Source organism: Callithrix jacchus, chromosome 1 (genome assembly GCF_049354715.1).
Source record: "Callithrix jacchus isolate 240 chromosome 1, calJac240_pri, whole genome shotgun sequence".
Classification (NCBI taxonomy): Eukaryota; Metazoa; Chordata; class Mammalia; order Primates; family Cebidae; genus Callithrix; species Callithrix jacchus.
Genome location: NC_133502.1, coordinates 88327136 through 88347820, shown reverse-complemented (window position 1 = coordinate 88347820; position 20685 = coordinate 88327136). Strand labels below are relative to the sequence as shown.

The 20685-nt window shown below is 43.5% G+C and overlaps 1 protein-coding gene across 20 annotated transcripts in view; it reads right to left on the bottom strand.

Moving 5' to 3' along the window:
* PRUNE2 (prune homolog 2 with BCH domain) overlaps window positions 1-20130 on the bottom strand; it is a 296117-nt gene extending 275987 nt beyond the window's left edge. For all 20 annotated transcript variants that reach the window (XR_013532779.1, XR_013532769.1, XR_013532780.1 and 17 more), the window contains exon 1: window positions 19875-20130. Coding sequence is in view for 14 of the 20 variants with exons in the window: in XM_035301835.3 (XP_035157726.3) it covers window positions 19875-19910 (36 nt within the window). In the remaining 6 variants the exon portion in view is untranslated. The remainder of the gene's footprint in view (window positions 1-19874) is intronic.
* Window positions 20131-20685: the final 555 nt, after the last annotated feature.

Below are 20685 nucleotides of genomic sequence, written 5' to 3'. Positions count from 1 at the left end.
AAACCCACCTCATTATTCTCTGCAGCCATTACTTTTTCCACGACATATTTCTGCTTCTGGAACATGGCACCAGCCACAGGGACAATTTGGATCCTAACCGCCAGTAAGAGGAAACGGAAACAGAATCACGGAAGAGGTGTGCCAAGTCTTTACAGCAGTCAGTCTGTGTGTGCCACACATTTCGGCATAGAGGTTATTTACCCCAAGGGAAGGAGTAAGGAGGTCCCCACTTTGAAACCATGCAGAATAAAGGGGGGGGAATCAAATATGTTTTTAAAGATAGATGACCTCCAAAGCACATTTAAAATACGTGTAAAACTGATTCACATGTTACTTGAAGAGGAGGCTTCATATGAAGATATAATGGTGTGTGCTGAGAGGGATGCCAAAGTAGGCCATTATTCCTTTCAATTTAGGATTTGCTCTACAAAATGACATAATACCTTCCAGCTTGGTGCCATAAAGACTGGGAAAGTGAAAGACAGCTTCATGCAATAAATGAGACAAGGTGAATTTGAGAGTCAGGTGAGTCCCCTGCCCAGGGAAAATTGGTGCTCAAGGTCTCTCACCCTATTCCTTGGCACCCACTAGTCCTGATTACCTGTGTCTACCAGGACAGCAGAAAGGAAATAGGAAAGGGGAAGGAAAATAACCATTAATGTCTACAGAGCATCTACTTCCAACATGATAAATAGTGGACTAGGATTTAGAAGAAATGAACAGACTTACTCTTCTATCTTCAGAGCGGCAACCCCGGATGATGTGCTAACTGTGTCAGAAGGCAGCAAAGCACGATGCGTATGCATGTAGATTTTGGAGTTCGACTGCTTGGGTTCAAAACCTGACTCCACCCCTTCCTGCCTGGGTGAGTACAGCTACTCACCCCTCTTTACCTCAGTTTCCCCATGTGCAAAATGGGGATAACCATACTGACCAAATAGGGCTTTTATGAAAATGAAATTATTTAGTGAATATTTGAAGAATTTATGAAATGCTTTTACATGTAATCATGATGAATAAATATTACACAGCATTACATTTATGAATAAACCAAGACTCAGAGAGGCTAAGGAACGTACCTAAGTTCACACAGCTGAGAAGTAACTGAACTTGACATTCTAATTCCACGACCCTTGCTCTTTTCCTTTCACCCTAAGGCTCTCAGGCTCCACTGATGGGACATGAAACAAAAGCAGTCATCAGGCCAGAAGCCTCGTTATGTTCACTAGTAAACACTCCACACAGCACTAACCTCCATAGCTTTATCCATTTCTACCAGGACTTGTCCCTTGAGGCCAAGCCACAGACTTCCAGACAGAGACCTGAGGCCTCTCCTCTGCCCTTGCTTGGAATTTTCCAGCAAACCACACAACTTCCCCCACCCCAAACAAGCCCCAAATGCACTGTGTTCACCTAATTAACCAAGAGCTTTATATAACAAATTTTAAAGGATTTTCACTCCACACAATGACTAAAGGGGGCGAGCACACAGTCTAGAAATTAATCTCTTTAACAGAAATTGTGGCTAGTTTTTTCAAGAGGCCAGAAATATATAAGCCCCTACTTTCTGGGTTAACTTTGGTTTTGTTTATTTATGTTAATAAATAAATCTTTAACTCAGGAACACAAATCTGATTGTCTATTGACTCTAAAACTGGTGGTTTGGAGATTCCCAATATGTGTTCCAGAGGTTCATATAGCACAGTAGTAAAAATCATCATCATTAGAGCACCCACTCAAAAATTCTGATTATGTACCAAACATAGTTCTAAGAGCTTTACATATACTATCCAAACTTATCTTCAGAATCCCCTATGAAGGAGAGTCTTTTGTTACTCTCAATTTATATTTCTTACATTGGGAAGAAACAAAAGTACAGAGAACTTAAAAGATCTTCCAGGCAATCATGTTCCATAAATGCTTCCCTGGTGACCTAAAGGAATTAACCCAGCTTCCCCAAACTCCTAACCTGGGACATAGATGCCACCTGAAGTCATCCCAAATGTGGCCATGAAAACAACCCCTGCTCAATTTTTGTCTGAAGGCATAAGAGATGACTAACAGCTACTGAAGGTTTTAATTAATTGAAACTGTCCCCCAAATCTCATATTTCATGGGTTTTTAATTGGTCACAATAGATTGTGACCAATTAAAAACCCATTGATATGACCATCAATAGAATACAAGTGTGGTTCTGTTCAATGTCGACAAGATGGTGAGTTCTAGCTCTCACCATGTAGTAGATTGCAATATTACTCCTATTTATTAACTTTCCTTCCTGTAAATGACAATCCATTCCTGTGCAGTGTCATGTAACTTTGAGTGCCTGCCGTGGGTGGCACTGAAAGTTACTTCCCATCCCACTGCTATTGGACTGGCTATGTGACTTGCTTGCTATACTTGATGAAGGCCGAGTGGAAATGGCTCATTCCAGTTCTGAACAGAAGCTTTAAGAACGATTAGTGGATCCTGTTGGCTCCCTAACTCTCTTCTTCTACCATGAAAGCAGCATATCCCAGACAGCTGTTGTTCCTTTAGCCTACATTCCCAAACACAGAAGGCACTTGGAGCCACAGCTGACCCTCAGCAACTTGTAACATGAGTAGGAAATAGACCTTTAATACTGAAAGTCACTGACATTGGGGATTTTTGCTACCACAGCATAATCTAGCAAAAGATGATTGATGATGAACTGCACCTAAAATGATTCCTAAAACCTCTAAGATGCCTGCTGACCATCCCCAAACCAAAGTTTCACAAGCCACTCTCCCCACTACGTTAAGAGAAACAGAATTCTGTGTTAAGGGAAAAGGGAGAGAAAAGCACAAAAGGGTAGTAAGAAATGAATCGTGAACCGAGAACACTTCAGAGAAGCACAGTGACTAAGCCAAAGCCTTGAACAAAGCAAGAAAGGCATGAATAATAAAGGAACACCATAAATAACTAAGCATCACATGGAAGCATGCACCACTAACAATAGAATGGGTGGGGACAAGAAAGCAGAAAGTGCAGGCATCCAGATGTCACAAGGACTTCCGGGAAGATGACATCAAATAAAGAGAAGAAGCATTTTAAATAATTGAGATCAAGAGAGAAAGAGACCAAAAGGTGAGGGAAACTGTAAAGGGTTTTGTCTTAAAAGAAAGTTTCATTCAGACATTAAGTTTCTGTAGGGCGAGTGGTGTGCTTTCCTCCTCCTGAGATAATTCAAAGAACCCAGTCAAGAGCCCTGCATTCCCTAAAAGACTGCCAGTTCCTTCAGTTCTCTTCTACTCCTCCCATCAGCCTATTAATGTTTTTTTTTTTTTAATTGTTGCTGTTGTTTTTGAGATGGAGTCTCACTCTGTTGCCCAGGCTGGAGTGCAGTGGTGTGATCTCTGCTCACTGCAACCTCTGCCTCCCGGGTTCAAGCAATTCTCCTGCCCCAGCCTCATGAGTAGCTGGGATTACAGGCACCCGCCACCATGCCTGGCTAATTTTTGTATTTTTAGTAGAGACCAGGTTTCACCATGTTGGCCAGGCTGGTCTTGAAATCCTGACCTCCAGTGATCCACCTGCCTTAGCATTCCAAAGTGCTGGGATTATAGGTGTGAGACACTCTGCCCGGCCATATTAATATATTTACCGTCCCTCCCTGCTGCTAGGTACTGTGAAGTCACGGGGGCCCTGTGTTTCATGAGGAAAGCATAAGGGATATGAAGCAATTTTAATACATATTAGAAATATGTATTGCACACAGGGCTTGCCTTATGGGTAATCCATGGCTTTCTGCATGGTGGTGTGACTGCAGAAAGATTGCTTTGAGACAGGGTCTTACTCTGTTGCTTAGGCTAGAGTGCAGTGGTGTAATCTTGGCTCACTGCAACCTCTACCTCCCAGGCTCAAGCAATCCACCCACCTATGCCCCCTAACTAGCTGAGACTACAGGTATGCACCACCAAGCCCAGCACATTTTTGATATTTAGTAGAGACGAGTTCTCGCTATGTTGCTCTGGCTTGTCTCAAACTCCTGTGCTCCATCTTCCAGCCTCAGCCTCCCAAATGCTGAGATTACAGGTGTGAGCCACCTCGTCTGGCCAAAAAGATTCTTTTTTCCTCCCAAACCAATGATCTCACCTGAAATACAATAGCTACGATAGGGCACAGCAGGCATCTCACCGCGGTGTGATTACGGCGAGGTCACACCTCCTCAGGAGAAGCCTGTCACTTCCACCGCTGGGCACCTCCTCCCAGCTGTGCAGCCCCCTCAGATTCTACTGCACCATTTAAAGGAGGCAGAAATGCTCTGGACTCTCACTACTCAGATTTGTTGGCTCTGGGGGACAGCAGCATTACCAGCTGCTGAGAGCCTGTTAGAAGTGCAAAATCCCAGGCCCTACCCCAAAGTGTACTGAAGCAGAGTCTGCCTTTCAGGGAGATTCCCAGGTGACACCTATGCGCACGAAAGTTTAAACAGCGCTGCTGGAATGACCCCTCTTCCTGAAGTGTTTATGTCCCTGTAGTCTGTTGAAGTGGAAATATCAGCTAAGACTCTCTCAGGTATGGCGTACTAGAAACGTAGCTCAGGCATTCATTAGTTGTGTGCCCTAGAGCAAGTTACTTGACCTCTTTGAGCCTCAGTTTCCACCTCTGCAAATTGGGCATAATGATGCCTGTCTCAAAGGATTATGAAGATCAAATAAAATAACATATGTAGCTGCAGAGGAAACCCTGATAGATGTTAACTCCTTGGCACGATAACCAAGAGCAGGTTATGCCAAAAGGGGAGTGGTAAGGATAAGAAGTGGTGAAAAGATATTTTGAGGAAATGGGGACAGGAGACGACCCAGCATGGGATATCAGGCATGGCGAGACACTAGCATAATTTGATTGCTCTTATCTGGCCCTCAATGCTTTCTGTTCTGCCTTTAAAATAAAGCAGAAGTATATTCAGAACGGAGTTGGACAACTAGGAATTGGGGCACACAAGGATTTGTTTCAGGGACCCCTGTCCCACAGCATGCTAATTATTTAGCAGGTTTGCATGATTTAACAACTGTGCAGATCAGTCTCAGAGTCAGTGATTCCACTCCCACTCAACATTCACAAGCAAATATCATTCCAAGTATATTTCCCCCCGCATAGACTGAAGCTTCCCAACACACAGGGTCTGTAAAGGAATTATCATACTGTATACATATCATCCAATTTGACAATAGACTTCTCTGTAAAAAAAAAAAAAAAAATCATGGGGCCAAGCATGGTGCTCGCGCCTGTAATCCCAGCACTTTGGGAGGCCGAGGCAGGTGGATCACGAGGTCAAGAGATCGAGACCAACCTGGTCAACATGGTGAAACCCCCGTCTCTACTAAAAATACAAAAATTAGCTGGGCATGGTGGCGCATGCCTGTAGTCCCAGCTACTCGGGAGGCTGAGGCAGGAGAATTGCTTGAACCCAGGAGGTGGAGGTTGCAGTGAGCCAAGATCGCGCCACTGCACTCCAGCCTGGGTAACAAGAGTGAAACTCAGACTCAAAAAAAAAAAATCATATTAGGTTTTCGGGGCAAGTATCAACCAAAAACTCTCACGAATACAGAATTACAAATCCAAACTAATCTTGACTTCCATCTGTCTAGATTTTCTTTCAATTATGTTTGCAGTTTGCTTTATTCACCAGTGTGAATTAATCAAATGCTTAAGAAAGACCGGAAAACACAGGCAGCCCAGGAACGCTATCCAGAGGCCAACGCATCTGATGCATCTTCATCTTTGTGCAACTGAATTTAGCAATCAGGTGGTCTTTGTCATGCTATGGCTATACCAAAGACTGGTCGGGAGATATAATTTAGCCTAAGTGATAGTAAACTGCACTAAACTAAAATTACTGTCTTTCCGATCAATGTGAAATGCATTTCGACTTTGGGGAAGTTAGTGAATATCTAAATGAAGAAATAGCTGAGAATGGGGAGTTTGGAAGAGAGAATTTGACAGAATTACACCTGCTCTGTAGCAGGGAAAGAGTTGATGTTATAGGCAATTAAACTTCTTTTCCCGCATTACAGAGCACTCTCAGCTGAGATGACTGTAAGTGACAGCCAGTCACCTGTTATCCCATTACAGGCATGTCAGGTGAGGCTCACAGGTCCGCCAGAGACCCTGCTTCTCGGGTGCCTTCTTCCCATTGCATGTGACACTTGGTCTCCAGAGCCTGTTGGGTTTGGCATGTTTCCACCAGTGACACATTCATTAATCTCACAGTTGCATCCTGTACATCAGAGTCCATCACATGCAACTCCAAAGCTTGATGTTTTCCTGTAAGAAAAGCGGCTTCAGCATGAATAGATTTCATCGTTGAATAGCCTCCTTTCAGAAAAGTGCCTGTATTTTTACTCAGACATTTTCTTTCATGTAGACGAATCCAAACCACTTTCAAACTATCTTTTGAAAACAGATCAATTTTTGTTCGCAAGAGGCATCAGGAATTAGAAGACAGAATCTATGCTCACTCTGCTACTTACTGGCTGTGTCTCTGGGCAAGGCTGGACTTAACCACTCTGGCCTTGTTCTTCTCATGTGTGACATAAATATAACATGCACCTTCCCCAAGGCTGATCAAATGAGATCAAGTAGGTGACAGCAGTTATGAAGGGCAATGCTGTGCTGAGAGCAGAGCAGCAATAGTTTTACTGCTCCATAAGCTCAATCTTTTTGAAATAATTGAGAGAGGAAGTGAAAAGACAAAGAGGAATTAGCCCCCTCTAGCCAGATTCTACCTTGTGGTCTCATTAGCAGAGTTGTAACTGGCATGGCACAGTTTCTGTTACCCTTGTCTCAGCTCAGCAGCCAGGCCACTTCAGGTTATTTGCTGTATACAATTAGCAACTACTCTCCCTCACACCGCAAATTTTCTAACTTGTCAGGGGCATAGACTTTGGGGTCAAGAGACCTCAAATCTATATCTGACTCTGTCACAATGTACTGTGGGACTAGTTAACCTTCCTGAATCTTGAAATTTGGGAAGAGTTCACCCAGAAGTAAAATGAAAAAGATGTATCAAGATGCTTAAGAATATTAATAACTTTTGCCCTAATCACTGCATATAAGGAAATTCAAACAGGATAAAATGTTTTTATGTGCAAAGATGTTTGTCATAGTAATTAACAATAGCAGAAAGGAGGGAAAATGAAAAGGTTTAACCTCAGTATGCCTTCTTTATTAAACTTTATTCTATTATTTAAGATGTTGATTTTGAATACTATGTAATAATATAGGAAAATCATGAATGTTAAGTAAAATAAAAATCTAGGTTGCAAGATAGACAAATATCTTAAGTCCTGTGCACAAGGAAGAAAGACTAAGAAAACTACTTGCCCAAATACCACCGAGTCATGCTTCAATGAAAGTGGTAATTTTATTTTTAGTTTTAATTTTTTCTGTTTATGGGTAATTTTTCTGCTTTTCTCTGTTTTGCAAACATGCCTTATTGCTTGTTTACTACCTTATAAAGAAATTAAACCTGAAATATAAGGAGATTGAAATACATGTCTAAAGTTATCTGTTTCAATGTTAAAAATCTGTGATTAGGCTGCGCACAGTGACTCACGCCTCTAATTTCAACATTTTTTTTTTAGATGAAGTCTTGCTCTGTTGCCCAGGCTGGAGTGCTGTGGCACCATCTCATCTCACTGCAACCTCTGCCTCCTGGATTTAAGCGATTCTCCTGCCTCAGCCTCTGGAGTAGCTGGGACTACAGGCATGCCTGGCTGATTTTTTCTTTTCTTTTTTTTTTTTTGTATTTTTAATAGAGACGGGGTTTCATCCTGTTAGCCAGAATGGTCTCGATCTCCTGACCTTGTTATCCTCCCGCCTCAGCTTCCCAAAGTACTGGGATTACAGGTGTGAGCCACTGTGCCCGAGAGGCCTAGGCAGGAGAATCATTTGAGACCAAGAGTTCAAGGCCAGCCTGGGCAACATAATGAGATCTCATGCTACAAAATAAAAAATTAGCCAGGCTTAGTGGCACATGCCTGTAGTCATAGCTACTTGGGAGGTTGAGGTGGGAGCATTGCTGAAGCCCCAAGTTCAAGGGTACATTGAGCCATGATCTTGCCACTGGTCACACTCCAGCCTGTGTAACAGAGCAAGACCCTGTTTCTAAAAATAAAACAAACAAACAAAAACCTATGATTCTATAGTAGTTTCAAAGGTAAAGGTCTGTGATTCTATAATTGTTAAAATAACTCACAGTTACACAACAAGAAATCATAAATAAAAGATGATGGCCGTAGAATGCTGTACTTAAACACACGGAATCCTGATGGCTGTTGTCCACAGCACTCCCTGCAGTGGCCGGTCAGAGTGTATCCAGGGTGACGTGGTAATCAGGGTTGCTGAATATAAATCCTGCTGAGAGCAGAAGGCCAACAAAGGGGCCAATAGTAACAAGTGTGACTCAGTGTTTACGACATTCATCAAAGCCGTTTATGTAAATGCCAGCCTATGAAACCTTTTGTGTACGAATTGATTTTTACAGAGATGTTGTGCTTGGTCAGGAGTCTATTTTGGCATGAAATAATTCCATAGAAGTGAGAAATACATTTGTTCCCCATAAGGCTCAAAGTGACCTCATGGCTTAGAGGGATAATGAATTTTTCAAAACATTTTAAAAGCCTGCTCTGGAATGGCATTTTGATCTGCATCCACCACCGCGAGTTTATGTCTGGGTTTTCTGGAGACTGGAGCCAAGAGTAATGACACTTCAGGCCACAGTCCAGGGGTATCAGCCAAATGGCAAGCTCATGATCAGTCACAAAGCCACAGAAATTGCTTTGCTTCATGGATGGCTTTATTTTAGGGTCTTGCAAAGCAGATTCATAATTAAATACTAGAAGAAAGAGTCACCTAGGGAACAAAATGTCTCCCTCTTATTTATCTTTTTCTGTGACCTATATACATTTCCTAAGACCATGCGTGCAATTTGCCCACCATCTAAAGAGAAAAAAAAATACGTTCTCTCAATGATTTTGGTAAACATTCAAAAGATAAAACAAAACCTGAATCAAAGTTGTAAATTAATCCACAAGAATTGGCTAAAAGACTGCCCACTTTTCCTTGCAAGAATCCAGTCCTCCAAAAGGAAGTAGCTCCAACAGTCTCTTTATATTTTAGTCAATGAAGGAAGAGTGAATTCTTCCCCATAGTTTGACCAGGAGATGTTGCATGAAAACCAAACCAGCTTGGTAAGGACCAGGGAAAAGATATAACTGTAAAGAATCAAGAATGGGAGACAGACAGGGATTTGCCCCTTCTGGCCTCCCTGGAGAGGGGCCAAGGGACACTGACTTTTCAGGGAGCAGCCAGGCACGTGTCCTGTTCTCTCAGACAGACCCGTGGCAGGGAACAGCTGATCTGTCCACATGCTGTGACGTTTCTATCTTCACAGAGCCAGGTGCTGTTCTGGCCAGCACCACTGACCACTTGCTACAGAAATTGCCTCTGAGGAAAGCAGAGAGGAGCAAAATGCTTCTACATCCAGGACGAGCTTCTGCCTCTGCTCTTGCTGGAGAGGAGGAAGCCAGCATGCACACTTCTCTTTTTGTACCCTTTCATTAATTTTCTGCAGCAAAAAAAATAGACCTTAATGAATGGATGGGCTTCCTTAAGAGGGGCGGGGGAAAAGCCACTCATCCTAAAAGTCCTGATTTTTCAAGTGAGGGGAAGAAATAATTTCCATGAGTGGGCACTCTTCGGTAAGAACCTTTCGAAGAATTGCAAGGCCATCAGCAGTCTTCTGCTCCCTCATGGGCTTCTCTCAGGAACGTTATTTTATACGTCTGTGGTCATTGTTGTGCCTCCTCTGGAGTCAAGGACCAGATTTAGTTCTCGACTGAGAATGGCAGTGGGGAGCCAGGCTGCTCATGTCTTGTAAGTGCTGAGGCCTATTTATGCCTCCCCACATCAGACTCACATTTGTGCACCATCACCTTCCATCCTGACTCATGATCACTTGTTATAAACCATGTTGTTTCACATATCTGGCTTCACTCAAGAACAAGGTCTCCTATGCAAGAGGCTTTGTCTCAGACAATCGAAGCTTACCCTGCAAACCACAATTTCTTTTCTACTTATTTCTATGTTAATTATCTGGGTGGGAAATTGTTCTGAAATCGCTTATGCACCACACCTTTCTTTTTAAACAGGACATTAAGTTTAAATGATCTTTTCCCCTGATTCTTTAGGGTCGCTACTATGTGTCAGATATGTATTTTATGTCAATGATGTTATGTCCAACAGGGGCTGTGCAGGTGTTTAGGATTATTTACCTGATACCAAATGGAATGACACTTATTTACTGGGGGCCCGGGTCTGCTTCTTCTAGGTCCTGTTTGATTTTGGTTTTGTTTGTCCCTTTCCATCATCCCCTTCTGAGAAAACCATGTTGGTGAACACTGTGTCAAAGTGCGTGTTAAATAATAACCACAATGATGGTAGCTAGCATTCATGTGTCTTGCTGTGCTTCCAGCATTCCTGCGAATGATTTATAAGTATCATCTCACAAATAGTCTCAGAGATTGTGCTTAGGGAATTTTCCTGTGAGAAAGAACTAACCCATGACAGGCTTTCAATAATCAGTTTTAGTTGCCTTTGCCCAATTCCCAGTTTTGGGGTGACTTTGGGTTGGCTGGTGTGCCAGGGAAGTTACCTTAGACATAAGAACTATGGCACTTACAACGCATCCTGTCCTGAACTGTGAAAGGATTTTCTGTGCCTCACCACTTTACAGACTTGCTTCCTTTTGGAATCCTTTTCTTCCTTTTCTCCGATTTCCCTGACAATTCTGCCTCCCCTCCACCTTCCTTCCTTCCTTTCTTCCCCTTTTCCTTCACTTCTATGTGTGTTTTGAGCACACTCCACAGTTTTCTGGGGTGCTGCTAAACCGGCAAACTGGAGAGCCAAAGTGAACTCAACACAAGAGTTCTGTTCTAACTCTGGACCTTCTCTGCCTAGACCCCCTGGCATCTGCCAATCCATCCAAGTGACATTTAAGCCACTGACAAGACAGTAGCACCGTGAAGAAACCACAAAACCTAAAGTTGTGTTAATAACCTTGGTGGCAAATAAGAGGCATTTAAACTCATTTAAAAATGCATTCTTGTTCTTAACAGTTCACCAAATGCCCACAATATTTCTAATCACTCTGAAAGCGAGTCACACTCTTTTCCTCCAAATCGTTTATCGGTTAATTTTGTTTCGAATAGGCATGCAGTGAGAACAATCTCACAACTTATTCAACCAAATCACAGATGGCCTAACACCATGTTTTTCTCATAGCCAGGATTTCAATAAATTGATATTCTGTTATCTGAAGGATTTTAATATAAAACAAGCAGCACAGAAGAATGAACCCTTCTTGGGTCAACATGAACAATGTACATTCACTTTCACTAACTTACCACTCAGCCCTCCTATAAACCTGTCAAGCTGTTCACTTTTAATTTAAGGAGAATGAAATGTTCCAGGAGATCTCAGGGAAGAGGCGCCTATGCTCTCTGAGGAAGAAGGTCCTAGAACTGAAGTCAGGTGATGTGGAAGCAAACTCCAGCTTACTCTTTATGGCTATGCAACCTTGAGCATACTTTTTTTTTTTTTGAGATGGCATCTGGCTCTGTCACCCAGGCTGGAGTACAGGGGCATGATCTCAGCTCACTGCAACCTCCAGCTCCCTGGTTCAAGCAATTCCCCTGCCTCAGCCTCCCGAGTAGCTGGGATTACAGGTGCCTGCCACCACATCTGGCTAATTTTTGTGTGTATTTAGTAGAGACGAGGTTTCACTATGTTGGCTAGACTAGTCTCAAACTCCTGAACTCCTCGTCCTCCCAAAGTGCTGAGATTACAGGCGTGAGCCACCATGCCCGACCTGGGCAAACCTCTCAGCCTCACTGAGCCTCAGTTTCCGCAACTGCAAAAGGAGATTAGCACCTACCTTACAAGACCATTGTGGGAGTTAAATGAAATTTTAAAAGTATCTCTTAGAGCTAAGACATATATTCCACAAATTCTTTTTTTTTTCTTTTTTTTAAAGAGACAGGGTTTCGCCATGTCAGTCAGGTTGGTCTTGAACTCCTGACCTCAGGTGATCTTCTCACCTCAGCCTCTCAAAGTGCTGGGATTACAGGCGGAGCCACCACACCTGGCCATATTCCACAAATTCTAACTGAATTGCAAGAAAGCTAAGAATTGTTTCTGTTTCTGTGAAATGTAAACAGGACTTCCTGGCTCTTGTCCACTAGTGGCATTTTCATGTTTTTATTACTGTGGGTGGAGGTCATATCCTGTCTCAGGACACACACACATACGCCAGCCCTGTGAGGGCAGCACTACTACTGTTCTCATTTGCAGATGACGACACTGAGACTCCAGGAGGCTAGGAAACTAAGATTGTGTGCCTAGCAAGTAAAAGAAACAGCGTTAGGATTTGAAATCAGGCACTGGCTCCAGAGCTCACATGATTAGCCACCACGCTGCACTGCCTTTAGGGGGCAAGAAGTGGGAAGGAGGACAAAAGTCCTTCTAAAGGTCTCCTAAATCCACAACTCATACCTCTAGGAAGATCTCCCAGGATCTGACTGAAGGCAGGCAGCCTCTGCTAGGGGCTGCCTCACAGTTCCCAGTTTATGGGCTCAGATGTAAGAATGTGTGGCTATTGCTGTTCCCAGGGAGGCTGGCAATCATCAAGGATGAGAACACAGACAAACTTTGGTCTGTGTTGATGTCTCCTTTCAGCTACTTATTTTGAAGTCCTGCACTATATTCCCCATTGCTTAAAAAAGCTAATTCTTAAATTTGAGCAGATGAACCCTGAACTAGGACACACTGGTCGCCAATAGATATTCAAGATCACAACATTATTATAAGATATATTTATTTATTCCTGCCAGTAACCAAAAGGATAACCCACTTATAATAAAAAGCACATGTACATTAAAGTAAAAAAAAAATTAAAACAACTCTGAGACTAAAACTAATAAAAATATTTTTAAAAACTTTAGTTCAGAAATGCTAGGCAAAGAAAATGAAGCACCAACATAGCTTTAAGCTTTCTGGCAGCCAAAGCAAGGAATATCAAACACATGGAGCCAAAAAGATGAAAATTTCCCAGGCATCATCAGTTCAAAAAGACTCTGGTCTTATAGGCTAAAACAAATACCTGGCAAAGTCTGGCCACATCCAGGAGAGTTAGATGAAGTGGAAGACCACGATCATGCTTGACCACAGTCCCACTGGCTGGACGAGAGGTTCCCCCTACATGCAGTCAGCAGTGCCAGGGCTGGACAGGAAGTCTGAAATGCCTAATCTTTTCTTAAGGACTCTGAACAGCTTCCCTGCCAATCTCTCTCATATTAGCCCTGGTCCAGGGGCAGCAAGAGAACAGGAGAATAGGCTGGGCTGACTTCGTGTAGTGGTTGGCCTTGGGGAAGTCCAGCTTCTAGCATTTGAGCCACGCAGAGGAGAACCTATGATTCTAATGGTTCCAGTGTTGGCTGATCTACCCAATGCAGTTTTGCAGAGGCTTTGAGTGCCCGTTCCTCTCCTCTGCCTCTCTCCATTCATGATTTAGTTCAACCAATATTCATAGATTCTAAGCAGTCATGCTTAAAAATTCGATTTTTATCTTGTGATAACACTTTCTATTAAGTACTTACTATGTGTGAAGCACAATATGGTGCTCCTTGACATTAATGTCCTTCACCTTCTTCTAGCAAACCAATATGGCTTCCTGCCTACTGTCACCAGTCCTACTTTGGGTTCAGACCTCCAAAAATCCAGATCTGGCCCTCTGTTGATTTTTATTGAGCCACTACAATGTGCCGTGCTTTGTACAGGACTCTTGCCTTTCGGGTTTATTAATTCTAAAAGCACTCTTTGAGCATTGGGTACTGCACCAGAACCTGGAGATACAGTGGTGAGCAAAATGACACAGACCCTGGTCCCTACTCTCACCAAATTGGCATTAATCAAACAAACGTGCCCCATAGAGATATAGTCACAAGGGGAAATAAGTGATCTGAAAAATTACCAAAAAAATCTGACTTAGACTCAAAAATAAGGGCGGGGGCTCATTCAGAAAAGGCCTCTCTTTGTTTAACCTAAGAGGCAGGAGTTATTTAAGCCAAAGCAAGCAGGACAAAAAGCCAGAAAGAATCCTGATAGCGGATCAGGTCATGCTAAACGTGTGTCCACTCTCCTAAGAGCAATGGAAAGTGATGAGAAGGTTTTAAGGGAGGGGTCGGAAAGGTGTGAAAGATGCTTTCAAAATGATTTCCCTGGAAGCAGGGTGAAAGCAGTTTGCCAACCACTGCAGTCATCTGGGTGACTCAGGGTGGGTTAGGGAAGGGATGAAGGAAAAGGAAGTTTTCAGCTGGAGAAACTGGATGAATAACAATGCCATTCACTAAGACAAGGAAGTACAGAAGAGAGCAGCCTTGGAGGCAAGCGGAAAGACCCACCATTTTTCCAAGTTCTGTGCTAAGGGCTGTGGGTACATCATTTTGGCTTTGCAACTAACATACAAAGTAGGCATTAATATTCCATTCTTCAGATTAAGAAACCAAAGCTGTGTTTATCAGCTTAATTATTCTAATCCGGAATTTGTGGGTCTGATTTTCCAGGGTGATCTAGAGCCCAATTACTCTTCTAAGAGCTCTCAAGAAGAAAGACTTCCTTTCCCTGGAAGCCAAAGTCCAAAGCCACAGGCTTCAGAAAGAAATGCATCTGGGACAATGCTAGAGATTTTGAGTGGGCTACTTTGAGACCCCTGACAGGGTAGCCACAAATGACTGTGCAGGTTGCATACTAGACAGACTCAGAGGGCGCTGTTCATATCGCCCTCCACAGCAATGCCGCCTCCTGAATATATCCGCCCTCCCCAGTTTCCTTTCAAAGAAGACTTCAAACTCCAGGACTCTCCTATAATCCCCACGGTTCAAGAAAAATCAGTAACAAACATTACACGCCGTCTCTCTGGTCCCTGATGTTCTTTCCTCTTTTGCAGCCTTTATCCAGACTGAAGTATTCTGCCCTCATTCTTCTGACTGCTCAGGCAACATTCACGGAGGGGTAGATTCCTTTTGCCCCTCCCTGAAGGAATAATGCCTCCATCACCAAAACTACCATTGCTTACAGGAGCCCCCCAAGACCAGTTCACCAAACTCAGAATGATGCTAATATCTGCCCAAATAAACATTACATAGAAACAAACAGGTTATACTAAAGCCATCAGCTTTTGACTCAGTTGACAAAATAGTTCCCAAATCACTGCCTAAAGGGTAACTTGCTCACCTGATCCCACGTCTTCCAAGATTCAAGGTACTGTTTGAATGACAGGGAGCACCCTTCTTCCTTTGAGACAGACTGATCCACTCCAAGATCTGTTTACACTAAAAAAGTGTGGTTCTTCTCGCAAGGTCCGAGGACTGGGACAGTCCGCACCTGCTCATCCGAATGATCCAGGAGTGAGAAATGAAGCTAACTCCAGGACCAAAGCAATCAAGTGTTCATTTCTTATCAGCCTCTAAGGAGGAGATACCACATTCAGGAAAGTGCTTTGGTTTCCTGAGTTTCCTGCTCATAAACGCTCTGGCAAGGGGCGTGGTCTCAAGAGCACCTGCCCTCGTTTGCAGTGAGGTAGGAGCTGATCCTTTGGTCTCTGATCAGAAGGAGCTCAGCTCCTGAAATGAAACCGGTCTGCCAGCTTCTTCATCATTACTAGTCCTTACCACAGCTGCCCTTTAACAGGTATGAAGCATTCACTCTAAATATCCTTTTTATTGACATACACAATCTTCTTTCCATGCAAGAGGAAATCAAGAATATATTCCTTCAATTTCCAGTCAAGTTGATTATTCTGCAGACATGCTGCAGTCTTTTTATTTCTTTTTTAAAACCCCATCTCCTGTAACCACTCTAATGCAGTGGTTCATTTAGAGTTTGGAATGTGCTTTCTTGTCCCTATGCCACATACCACAGAGTGTGAACCGACATTCTAGTCACCCAGAAATTTCCTTCTGTAGAAGTCTATATATTAACTAATACTGACTGCAGAAACGAGCGCTTTCTCCGCAGCTGTCGCTGCTCACATGGCAGATGCATCCCCTAGACTGCAGTAGTGACTCTCCACCTTCCTGTTGAAAACAGCATTCCTAGGACATTGATGTGCCCTGTATCCTGCTGGTGACAGCTGACAACATCCCCACCCCCTACTTTACTTGAGGCTGGCTCCTGACTTACACCATAAGGCCTGTGGGTTGCAGTGATCTCCACCCATTAACAGCTGCTTGAGTTGAATCAGCTGAGCGTGTCTGGGCAGTGGAGGAAGTTCAGCATCGGGGCCCAGTGTGGGGACCCTGGTTTCCAACCAGCCAGAACTCTCTACCCATCCCCAAACGATTCCTCAGCTTACTTCATTTTTTTCCCCCAAACTTCACGGGAACTTGGACCATTTACTGCCATGAGACTGTCCTTGTCCTGAATACTTTCTCTTCTGAGCTGACCACTATAAAGGTGAAGGACATTTCCCAAATCACAGCATAGACCAGGGAGCCCGCATTCCCTACACTCCTTCAACTTCTCTTACCATAGAAATGATGAAACTAAGAATAAAAAGCATGAGTAAAACTTAAAGACTGATCTGGAACTATAGGATTTGATTTCTGCAACTCTGAATAGGCAGGAGAAAAAACAAAATACATTTTGCACTCACTCTCAAAATGTATTAGGAGTAAGTATCCAGACCAAAAACATGGCTGGGTCCTCACATCAAGGAAGTAATTCCAGCTAGAAAACACTGCTCTTCGATTATTATCTCAAGCTTGGAGGGCTTGAGATTGCTTATCCTACTGTTATTATGCTTTAACAATCCTTGTGTCAATTCCATATGTGTCATTTCTTGTTTGTCTAGAAGGGATCATTTCCAGAGACTGCTTAGAAGAAGTAATTACCACCCTAGCTGTCCCCTACCTCCAACCAAGTTTTTCACAAATATTCTCCAGCACCCAGCCTGTCCTAACCAGGCAGAAGGCAGGCCCACTTGAGAAGCTTTTGAGCCCCAGGAGAAGAGAACCCTCTGAAGCCACACCTGGAGTTTACTTTGGCCATTTCTGATAAATACTAAGTATTCTCAGGAGGGAAGAAAAGGTATTGGAAAGAGAGATTTAGGGAAAAGGAGGATGGGATTATGTCAGTGAATCTGCTTCATTTTAAAGACTAGTAGGACCAGACTGGGCTGAAAAATAGAATTGAGAGTGATCCCCCAACTTCAATGGAAATAAGCCCCAAACTACCTGATAAAAATTCAAACCATCCTTTTTCCTTCAAAGACTTCTGTTCAACCTAGGGGCCTGGTCTAGAATAGCAGAGTTTCCTCTCTCCTTACAAGGGCAGATGAATAATAAATGTTCCAAATCAGAAAAAAGGCACACACAGTCTCCAACATTTGATTATTAGAGACTGTATCTACAGCTAATAGCAATTCCATTTTGCAATTTAAAGTTCCTTTTACCTATTGGAATTAGCTAGCCTCAATGATGATGAGGTTACATTAGGACTTTGGAAGAGTCTTTTAACTATTTCAAACCATTAAAAACATATATATAATGCCCACATGATATCAAAGCAATGAAGTCAAATAGGTAGGAAACAAGCTAGTAAATTAGGCTTTTTCTTTTTTAAGGTATCACATAGCTAAATCTCTATTAACTTCTAAAGAAAAACATTTAAAACATAGTTCCTAAATTCTAATTCTGTTCTAATAAGGCTTAAGCAAAAATCAGCATGATAAATTTCTTCACATTAAAGTGTTTTCCAAAGGATTGGCTGATTTTTTTTAAATCTTACCATTTTATTATAAACAAATTTCCCACAAGTGAATGACGTTGACTTAATTTTTTTCCCCAAGAAAAAGGTTATTTATCCTCTAAAGGTTATCTACTACATTTGAATGTGACATATTAAGTAAAAATTTTATTACCTAGAAAATGTAACATCAGGAGAAATGTGACACTAAAAGTGACCAGAACACCTTTGCTGTGGCTGGATACAGCAAAGGTTAATCATGATTTCTAGCAAGAATCTTATCCCAAGAAAAGATAAAATAAGCAGTAATTGTTCTGGCTGAGACACGAAACTAGTAACGATATTTCAAACAACCGCTTCTCTTTCCTGTCCATTTTTTAATGATGTAGAGCAATTGCTCGTCTAATGAAGGGACTCGGTAAATAAATTACAGATTACTTTCAACCGATTACTCTGAAATAGGAAAATTTCCATTCCAGCAACTGCTCCTCAGAAATGAGACAAATCTCTTGCTCATCTCAGAACCCACAGCCTAAATGCTTATTATTAAAATATTGATAATGTTATGGGAGTGAAAAACAGATACAGTCCAGAACTCTGCATGTCATTATCATTTTTACACACACACACACACACACACAGAGTTGCCAAAACTTTCATTCTTGAGCATGTCTCTTTCATTACTAGGTAAAGAACAGAACATGCTCATACTATCAGACATGCCAAACACTTAGTTGAGTTTCTGAAATAAGCATTTTCATCCACGTGCTCTAGTAAAACTAAAAAAGGTCAATAAACACAGATTCCTCAACTCTGAAATCTCCACAAACGTTCAACTCTCTGGGAGGTTTCAGGTGGAAAGTTCCCATGTAAGTACTTACCAACTTTAATGGTCTTTTTCAAGATACTTACAGGTAGACCGCTGTAAGGATCACACTTCCGTCTGCACTATGAATGGTGGTTCAGGCACCTTTGGGCTCTCCCTTTCTGTACTCCCTTTGTTGTGCGAGGGTAAATGAGTTACAGTAATAACCCTGCAAATATCCTGCCTTGTGATTAAAACATCACCTTAATGCAGACTTTATATTTTGGCTTCTATGAAGGCGTAAAGATTAAAGGCATCATAAATTACGCATTTCTTTCTACGCCAGGCCTGTAAAAGTTGCTTTTACAGTTCATTAACAATATTGCTTCTAAATGACTACAGGCTTCTTTTTTTAAAAGTGCTAAAACAGAAACATTTCCATTATGTTTATTACTGTTGTGCTGGAGAGCCAAAACAGTTTAGAATTAAGAAACTGCTAGAGTCTGTTGTTACACAATGTAACAACTGTTAACATACACATGGAATTGCCCATTCACTGTTGGACCGTGATATGGTAAACATGGGCTAACACACAGGTCTGCTCCCGGGAGAATGATCGTCTGGTAAACCCCAGAAAACCAACATTTAGAGCTTTCCCCTTCTGCCTCTCCCCCAATTGACAGATGTGAACGGGGATTAGCGAGACACAATACACACTAGAATATCCCTAACTCCTGCAGGGGAGCAAGCTTTCTTCTGTGGATTTTCCAAGGAACATGTCCTTCCTACCCAGCACCCCGACTTCCTCACTTATGTCACCTCCAGCTGAACTACAGTCCTAAGGGTCTCTTTTTTTCCTTTTACACCTACACAAAATGCATCTGCAGAAGGCGAGGCCCTTTCTCTCAAGGAAGACAACACCCATTTATCCCGTAGCTTTCAGGGGCAAACTGCTGATTTAGGGACCGAAGCTGGATACAAGCGACCCAACTTTAGCCAGGCCACAACCTCCTCCAACTGTGCACCTCAGGAGACAGATTGCCAACTTTAAGAGCCAGAGTTCCAGAGATTCCTTCCAGGGGACAGCCCGCTCACCCTGACAACTCCGTGGCAAAGTTGTTTCGTCCTTCTCTATTGCAACACCTTTTTCTCTCCACCTTTCCATCAGCAGACACACGCACACACACACGCGCGCGCGCGCACACACACACACACACACAGCTTTGTTCACTCAACTTACCAGTTTAGATTTGGCGCGTTGCAAAAATTCTTCCATGTTGTGGCTAGGGGTTTGGAACCAGGATACTTGGAGGGGCGCAGTGGAAGATCTCGGCCTAAGGAAAAGCAGCGGGGTTCCGAGAAAGTGGCCCGCCGGGACGCAGCCACCGACTGCTCCCTCTTGCCGCTCGGAGGCGGCTGCGGCTGAGGCTGTGCTGGCGCCCTCCGCCGTCTCGCCCCAGGGCTCCCCGCCCCACCCCTCGCCCGCTCGCACTCTTGCTCAGGGTACCCGACTCTGCCCTAATAAGGAAAGTGGGTGTGCCGCCCTGGAGCCTCGGACGCGTCCAGCACGCTCTCTGGCACGCGCCTCAAGGGCCGGGGCGTGTGGGCGGAGGTGCAAGGGTATGGCGAGTGGCTCCTCCGCCAATCGCAGGGCCCTGCAGAGGCCTCCTGACGTGGCGCGCCGAAAGCTGCTGCAACCATGGACAGCGCCCAGAAGTGCGAGCCAAGTGCAAGGGGCTGCTGCAGAGGGAGGCTCTGCCGCAGGCACCGCCGCGGTCAGCGAGGGACGGTGGGAAGAGACAGGTCCCAGGAGAGCCCCCGCCTCGCCCAGCGCCTCCCTGGCTGGCTGGCTGGCGCGTTACGGAGCGCTCCACCGGTCACTTAATGAGCTGGTCTGCTGGCCTGGCCAGGAGAGGCACTCAGCTAGATTGGCGTGGGAGGGGCGGGAGGGAAAGAGGGAGTTGCTGCCGAGCTACGACCTTGATGGATAATAATCAGAAGAGAAAGCTAGGCAGTTGGGCTAGGCTGCATCTTTCCTCCCTACCAAGAAC